Source organism: Pteropus alecto, unplaced genomic scaffold, assembly GCF_000325575.1.
Source record: "Pteropus alecto unplaced genomic scaffold, ASM32557v1 scaffold196, whole genome shotgun sequence".
Classification (NCBI taxonomy): domain Eukaryota; kingdom Metazoa; phylum Chordata; class Mammalia; order Chiroptera; family Pteropodidae; genus Pteropus; species Pteropus alecto.
The window spans coordinates 178,353-187,263 of record NW_006439717.1 but is presented as its reverse complement, the minus strand read 5'-3'; the positions used below and the strand labels follow the sequence as shown (position 1 = coordinate 187,263).

The 8,911-nt window shown below is 36.2% G+C and overlaps 1 protein-coding gene across 2 annotated transcripts in view; it reads left to right on the top strand.

Annotated features, from left to right (window-relative positions):
- The window catches only part of DIP2B (disco interacting protein 2 homolog B), a 168,872-nt gene that overhangs the window by 71,949 nt on the left and 88,012 nt on the right, over nt 1-8,911 (top strand). For both annotated transcript variants that reach the window (XM_025050230.1, XM_015593190.2), the window contains exon 2: nt 1,720-1,791. In XM_025050230.1, the coding sequence (XP_024905998.1) occupies nt 1,720-1,791 (72 nt within the window). The remainder of the gene's footprint in view (nt 1-1,719; nt 1,792-8,911) is intronic.

Genomic DNA, 8,911 nt, shown 5'->3' with positions numbered 1-8,911 from the left:
TTTAGATGGCTTATAATGTAAGCATCTAGAGTCCAGTTTTTTTCATTACAAAGAATGGGTGAAAGAGTATTCTTGTATTGATTTTTGTGCACCCGTGTGAATATTATCATTGAATAAATTCCTAGAAATGTAGTTGCTGGATCAAAATTGACAAAAATTGTCAAATTACTCCAAAGAGATTGTATCAATTTGTTTTTCAACTATAGCCTTATGATTCCAAATCTATATCTCTTTCTTGAGTTCTAGATCCATCTGTCTGTTAATTGGACATCTTGTGTATCTCACAGGCCTTTCCTAAGCTCAGCTCTCATTTACTTCAGTCTGCCAATATGGCAGCTTGCTGTATTTTTTTCTCAATGAATATCACCACCAACTGCCTGGTTGTTCAAGCTGGAGAAATCGTCACAGTATACTCAACCAATCATCAAATCCTAACCAGTCTTCCTCCCTAATGTCTCTCAATCCATTCACTTCTTTTCATCCCTTTTACCACTGTCTTTCATTTAAGCTCCTACTAACTTGTCCAGATCACTGTAGCAGCATTAGGGCAACATCTGATCTCTCTGGCTTCTACCCTTGGTCCCATTCTCCTCAGAAAGAGTGAACTTGCTACACTCTGCGATTGTTATGCTCCTGCTTAACCTGGTCAGTGAGCGCTGCTACCTATCTACTGTCTACTCTATCAGATGCTGAGGCCAACGGCAACTGACATTCATCATTCTTGACTTCAAATCTCTGTGTTCATCAAAATATGCCCCCTGATGCACATTGACTATTTAGTAAGTAAATGTTGTAAATTTGAATACATAAATTACTTCTTATACTAAAATTTGACTTTTACATAAAGTTTTCTCTGACAAAAAACAATTCTTTTTGGAAAATAATGCTCTGGCATGTCACCTCACCACATATATTTATTCTCCCAGCTTTGAATTACTGTCTCCCTTGAATAGCCTGTTGTTCTTCTGCATTTCCTATTTCTTTTGATTCTGCACTCTACCCATTCATCTGCTACCCTTCCTTTAGTACCTAGCATGTTTCTTGGCTTCAACCACACGTTTTCTACTTAATTAATCAGTTTATTCTTATTGCACTTATTGTATATGGACTTTTTGTGTGCTTCATGTGTACTTTTTTATTTAATCTTGTGAAAAAGACATACATGTATATAAATAATACAGACCAGTCAACTGAAGGGAGAGGATGTGGGAGTTCCAGCCTCAGGTTCCCACTCAGGTATTAGGGTGCAGAAGGGCCTTTCAAGTAACCCATCCAAGTGTCTGAACCTTGACTTCTCCCCTTGCCTAGACTTTTGATTTTACATGGATCAATTAGCAATATAATTGAATTGTATTCATTTGATCAAACTGAAACTTTGGAGAGAAGACCATTTTTCTGCCAGCCTTGCAGCATTCCATTTTGGTATATATTAAATACCAAAGAAATGAAGGGCGCCTAGGAACTTGGGAACCTCTGACATGGTATGTCTCATATTTCTGTGCTAGATTGTTGTAGGGACAAGCCCTACAATTTTCCACAAGAAGTCAGCTCCAAGCCTGTGGGAAATCACACACAGCAAAATCTCTGGCAAAGAACTATATATTTTTTTCCTACTCTATGTGGTAATTCTATAGCACTCTGTAATTAATTTTATTTTTACAGTGAACAACCATAGTATAAGAATAATACATAACCTATTTCTGTTTCTTGCTATTTTAGGGGACATCACACAGAAAGGATATGAAAAGAAAAGGTCAAAACTGCTGTCTCCTTACGTCCCGCAGACACAAGGTAGGCAATGAGCAGTGATTTCAACCTTTTCAGTATTTTTACCCTAAGGAATACTATTTTACAGGAGATCTGTCTTTTGTTGGTTTCTGTTCCCCCTCCCCCCCTTCCTCACTAGGAGTGAAAAAAAAATGGAAGGAAAGAAAGGAGGAAATGAATCTTAACTGAGTACAAGCTGTGTGCTAGGCACTTTTAAAATACCCAAGGTCATCAAATCATTTACACAGAGCTTGGGTGGCAGTGTGTCCGTGTATAGCTGATATGATTCAATGGCAGAAAATTCTAGGTCATGAGAAAACTGCATCTTATTTGTGCCTGAGCATGGACTGTGATAGAGAGGAACAAGGGGAGCAAAGAGGAGGAAGGACAGAATCAGTATTGCAAGGCAACTCAAAGACTAGGGTACTTGAGGACCTGGGGGTAAGAACCCTAAATAAACTTTTAAATTTAAACTAATTCACAGCCAGATTTATTCCTTCTGCAAAGAGACTGACATGTTTTTTATATATCAGAAAGTCCTGAGTCACTTTTGTGCTTAATTCCAGAGGGGTTGCTGTAACCAGGCAAGGCTTTCTGTTTCTAAGTCATCATATTTTTAAAGTTACTCAGATTCCAAGATTTCCTTTGATAGCCTATTTCTGCTTTAATTTAAACTTTTATTATAAAGACTTTTTCTTTATTTCTAATTTCTCCCCTGCAATCAAAGTCTGCTTCCACAAGCCTGTTTTTTGTGGGGCTAATTGCTTTTATTTCTGGCTTATAAATACCTTTGAATACTTTGTATCCCCCACAGTTCTAATATCAAGCCTTGCACAGAGTATATAGTCTGTAAATATTTGTTCAATGAATAATGGTGGTAAAAATTTCACTGAGGTCTCTGTTCGATATATTTCATTGAGGTCTTTGTTTTATTTCCTGCATTATTCTTGGAAATTCCTCCCTACAAAAACTAGTGGATCAATGCAATGATAGCCAATTTAAAGTGTCTTAATGAACAGACGATTATATAAATGAATTGAGAGAGAAGAGATAGAAATTGGCCAGTGACAGCTAATTAAAGCCAGCTCTTGCTGAGCAAGGCATGACAGAGAAGGAGAGCACTCTGATTGGCTACTTAATTGTGGATCTGGCTTATGCCACCATAGGCCTAGAGATTTACTTTAGTCATTTTGTGCAAAAGCAATCAGATCCTGAGAAAATAACTCAGTAAAAAATACAACTATGAAAGGACCATGATCTATCTATTATCTGTAGTCAGCCTACGTAGAAACCAAATCATGTTCAAAAGCTAGTTTATCAATTTACTATGAGAAACCACTGAGACATACTCAAGTCTGTGTAGTCAGCACATGAGTGCCCCACGGGGAGCCAAATCACAAGTAGAAGGTTGCTTAGTGAATATGGATTTGACAAATCATATGTTTAATTGCAGTGGGCCAAATGAATGCGACATAGCATCTCATGGTAGGGATGGTGTTGCTGATGACCTCATGAGAAAAAGAAAAGCCATTTGATGGCGATTCTTTCAGTTTACTGCTACCACACTTCATACTTGCCACATCTGTGCTCAAATTGTTTACCTTCTTCTGGTTGAAAAGGTGATCTGTCCCTCTTATCCAAGGACAGTCCTTTCACCTGTGCTTTAAGTTGCACCTCTTCTCCCTTCTCATAAACTTTGTACTATCTATCATCTAGTGACACAAGGATAGGGCATTTTGGAGTGGGCCACCTCCAGTGCAGGCAATAAGGGGTGCAGGATCGATAGAAATTTAAAAGTAGTAATAAAACCAATAAAAAAGTTGGTCTGCTTTTTATTGTCACCATGTACAGCAGTTCTGAACACTGTCAGTAATAAAATGTTCCTCTCGCCGAGGCAGCCAGTTGCATTGCCCCCTCAGTATGCCATCACTGTCAGTTCCCCATCTCTCTTGTACAACCATTTTTTCCCTCTGAACCAGATCCTTCCTCTCAGCAGTTCATCATGCTCATTACTGTTCTATTAAAAAAAAAATCTTCCCTTGTCAACCTCTTCCACCTCCACCCTCTCTTTCTCCTATATGATCAAACCGATCAAACGCTCGCTGTCTCTGTTTTCTCAACTCCTGCTTGCTTCTCAACCCATTTCACTCCCTTCTGGAGCTATCGTAAGTGATATCTCAGTAGTATTTGCCACTCTACTTCTTGAAACACTTTTTTTTGAAATACTTTCATTTTCATACTCTCCTCTTCCTGTTGCTCTCAGTCATCCTTGCAGACTCAGCCTCCTCTGTTAAATGTTGGCATTCTCAAGGCAAGGCCCCAGGCCCTCTTGACGTCTCACTCTATATCTGTGGTTCTCAAATTTTAGCCCATGTCAGAATCACTGGAGGGTTTGTTAATATAAAGTTGCAAGACCCATTCTCAGGGTTTCTGATTTAGTAGGTCAGGGGTAGGCCCCCAAATTCACATTTCTGTCAAGTTCCCAGGTGATGCTGAGGTTGCTGGACCAGAGATCACACTTTGAGAACCAATGCTCTATCTGCCTAGAGAATTTCAGCAATATCCTGTAGCTTTAATTCTCTTTTAAATACAGGTAACTCCCAAATATGTATCTTCACCCCAGATCTCTCCTGAGCTCCTGATCCATAGATCCAACTACATACTTAACATCTCCATTTATATGTCTTAAAAAGAACCTCCATTTCAACATATCCAAACATAGCCATTAAATTTATGACTTATGCACACCACCCCTACTACCAGCACCAACCCCTCCCTACATGTATACACACATATAAAACAAAAAATAACCAAATAAAACGATATCCAACCTGCTCCAATGCTTCTTTTCTAGTTTCTTCCTTCTGAATAAATAGAACTCACATCCATAAGCCCAACAAATTAGAGACTTAAAAGTCATCTTCAGCATCTCTTTCATTCCCTACCTCCTGTCTATCACCAGGTTCTATCAGTTTTGTTTCTTCATGAGCCAGTTATGGTAAGTTAATTTTTCTAGGAAATTGTCTATTTTGTATAAATTTTAAAATTTATTATTTCTGTTACTCACACTATTCTCTTTGTTTTTTAAGCCTTTGCTTTGTTTATATTGTTTACTTGTACCGCTTTTTTTTTTTTTTCTCTCGATCAGTCTCCTCAGAAGTTTGTCTTTTCAATGAACAGGCTTTTGATTTTATTGATTTTTTTAAAGCATCTCTTTATTTTCTGATACCATTTTCAGCTCCTGTCTATTTCCTTCTTGTGTTCTTTTTGTTTACTGTTTAGTACTTTTTCTAAATTTCCTGAGTTGGATACTTATATTTTCTGTCTTCTTTCCTAAGATAAGTGTTTCTTAGTTTCACTGTGGCCAGAGAACATGCCTGTACAAAATCAAATCCTTGTTATTTGTTAAGACATGCCTAGCATTTGGTAAATTTCTGTAACTCATCTATTTGTGTTTTATTTGTGGATGGTTCTGGTCCATTAATTCAAAGGAGTTCATTGTGTTGTTCAGATCTTTTTTCTTCTTCCTAACTTTTTGACTATTTTGATCTATCAGTTCTGCTAGAGTATGTTGAAAAATCTATACCATGACTTTGGGCTTGTCAGTTTTTTCTGTAGCTCTGTCAAGTTCTGCTTTATAGTTTTGTTTGTTTGTTTGTTTGTTTGTTTTTACTTAATAGGTTTTAAAGCTATGTTACTAGGTGCACACAAATTAAGAATTACGTTTTCTTTGTAGATTATTCCTTTTATTATGAGTAACTGTCTTTGTCTCTGTCATGTTTTATCCTAAGGCTTTAAAAAAAAATCTAGACTCTCTAGCGTTGCATTATTAGACATCTTAATTCTTCTCCCAAAGAGCACAAAGACTTTAAAAATGCTTTAATGTTGACTACCATCACTGCCCATCTTATATTTTAGTACCACCTTGTTTACATACCCACTCAATTATCAATTATTACTTCATGTAGTTAATGGTAGTTGGTATTGTGTCTTTATCCACTATTCCTTTGTATATCTTCTTTCTCTCAGTTCAATTTCCTTTTTCCTAAAGTCTATCCTATAGTAGTTACATATTTTAGTCACTATTTCTTAATGGTAGATTCTCTCAATTCCTGTTTACTTTCTTTTCCCACCTTTGTTCTTGAACTTATTCATGTCTTTCCCCAGAAGGAATCTGTTGTAGGGCTGAGTAATCTCCATTCTACAGGTTTTGCAGCAAAAGAGATTACCCCTTGGCCTGTTTATCTCATATATCTTCGTAGATTTTGAAGGAGTCATTTAGTTTGATTTTTTTAAATGGCATTAGAATTAAATTTTTAAACTTGCTACATTTTATTAATGTCTGATATAGAATTAAATTAAAGTCAGTTTTACCACTTTGGGTTGGAGTTTCCTACTTCTTCAAGAAGGATTTAATCTCTTCTGAACTCTTTCTATTACCTTGTTAGACTTCATTCACTCCATTTGTGAGATGCTTCACTGTGAGGTTGGTGACTTGAATGTCGTATATAACATCACCCACTAATTTCTTTTGAAATAAAAAAATTAACACTGCCTGCAACACTACTAGTAATTGTTTTACTAGAACAATTTATGTGTACATGGCTTATCTAAAAATGTTTATTTAAAAGTTTAGTGAATGACTTTCTGTATGAAATTGGTCTTAGGTTGCATATTTATGTATGTTTTAGATTTCTTTTCTCAAATGTTACATACATCTTTAAAACAGGACTTAAAAAATTAACGATGTAACAAGGAGATTAGGGAGATATGGAAGAGAACACAGGGTTGAAGAAAATACTTAGAAATTAGTGGAAATTGAGTAAGGACAGTTTTAGTTAATAATAAGCATAATGTAATTTACTATTATTACAGAGATTAGATTCTAAAGTTACTGTATGACAAAAATCTGATGTGTCAAAATTATCCTTGTAAATCACTTAAACCGCCCAACTTTGAAATTGATTGTTGTTTCTTTAGTTAAACAAAACCCACACTTTATCTGGTATATAAGGCTCATGCTGTATGAAAAATTCATATCTTGATAAAGGTTAAAATCATATTCAGGGCCTCAGGATGCTCTCATTATGAGAAGCATGGGAGAAATGAAAGTATGGTAAGTTCACATCATTTCATTCTGAGCCATATGCTCTCTGAAAAGAATTGTCCATAGAACATCTTTCAGTAGTTAGAGCCTGGATATAAAGCTTCCCACATGCTTCAATTAGTAGACTTGCAGGGAGAAGAAGCCAGAAATTAACTCTTTTCTGGCATGGCCCAAAGAATTGGATTTTCATACCACGCATACTCTAACTCTTCTGTAAATTAATCACTCTTGGAGTTGCAGGAAAATGGAAGGTTTTGTGTAAGGGAGGCAGCTCCCCTGGGCTGATGCTGTGGTCTAATCTTTAAGTTACTACTTTTGATATAAGTAACTGATAATTCCAACTAGCTTTAATAGAAAAGAGTTTATTCTAATGATAACAGGGGTTACTGACAGAATCTTGGGCCAACACATATTTACCAAGTGCCTCCTGTGTTCAAGTACTGTTGAGGCACTGGGAGGCAGACGACATTGGACAAGACTGATGAGGCTGCCCAGGACCCCATGACTTGCTCCCTCAGTCTACTAGGGTTTTGCTCAGCTAGGACTTACACAAAGGAGCCTTCCTTGACCAGTTCTATCAAAAAGAGTCCCTGCTCCCATTATCTGAGTTACATTTTTAAAAAGCTCTCTCCCATAGATTATGGTTTTGTTCATATGTCTCACTCTCCTGTTGGACTCTTAAAATCAAGAACATCCTTATTTTTCTTATTATTCTTATAATTATTCTTCATGTGCCTAGTTTCTAGCATTAGATCCTGGCATATAGTATAAATATAAATGTTTATGGAACTTAACAGAAAGAACATTTAGAATTTTCAGTATCTCCTTTAGTAAACACATCTGTGAAGATGAAAGTGTCAGGTAATGAAGAAGCAGATTACTTTGTAGATTGGAAAGTGATTGGTTCTGGCAGCTTGTTTCTACCTTCAATTTATCTTTATTTTAGATCTACTAAACCTTAAGGGACTGTGCACAGTATCATCTGAGATTTAGCATTTCTCTTTATTTAACCTTTTTTTTTTTAAAGAAATTAATCCATCTATTTTAAATAATCAAGTGGTACTAGGAGGTTTGTAACAGCAAAAATAATCAGTGTCCTCTTCTTCCGTAGAGATACCTTCTTTCAACTCTTAACTGTTTCTTTTGGTATTTACTCTTCTGTATTTCTCAGTAACATTTTATTACTGTTTCTTACCTTTTTTTTTTTCATTTCTTACTGTAAACGATGAGAATCTTTCTCTTACATACTCCTCCCTCAGCCACACAGACACTACACACTTCCTTTTTCCCTTTACTCCTTTCTTCACATCTCTCATCTTATACTTGGACTGTATATTATTGTTAAGTCCTCATTCAGTGTTTACATTATTATGATTATGTAAATATTATTCAAAGCTAAGTCACTTGGTTTACTAGGTTTACATTCCCCCCACTTTTTTTGCACAGTTAATCTATCAGGTTTATTATTATTTTCATAGATACAATTCTTGGTGCCATCTTTCTTCCTGCATCGTCTGAACTGATTGTTTTCTTGTCCTGCTACAGGCCTTCATTATATTCTAATGGCATTTTGGGAAGGAGTGGGGATAGATCGAACTGCTCACTTTTTATCAGAATTTTTTATTCTAACATTTCTATTTAAAGATTGTTCACATTGATTCGAAGATAATTTCTATCAATCTAAAAGATCTCAAAGACCTTAATACCTCATTTAGTTGTTCACCAGCAAGCCGATCATAGAAATGGTATTCACAACAGCCAACTTAGGTGTTAAAACTGGGCGAGGCTGAGAAAAGCCCTACCTCAGCTGTTTTGCAACTCTCCGCTGTTTAAAATTGCCCTTGGTTCAACAGTGGCATCTCATCTCTTGGACTCACATTTTTTGCTTTAGGACATTAACTGCACCTTCTGTTTTTGATGGCATTGGTGTAAACATTCCATTCTGTCTTTGCGTATTTGAGATTATTTGTGACCTTTGTGTATTTGTTTTTTATCCTTTGAAGTCTTTTAGTTCATTTAATTGTGTTTCTCCTGCTG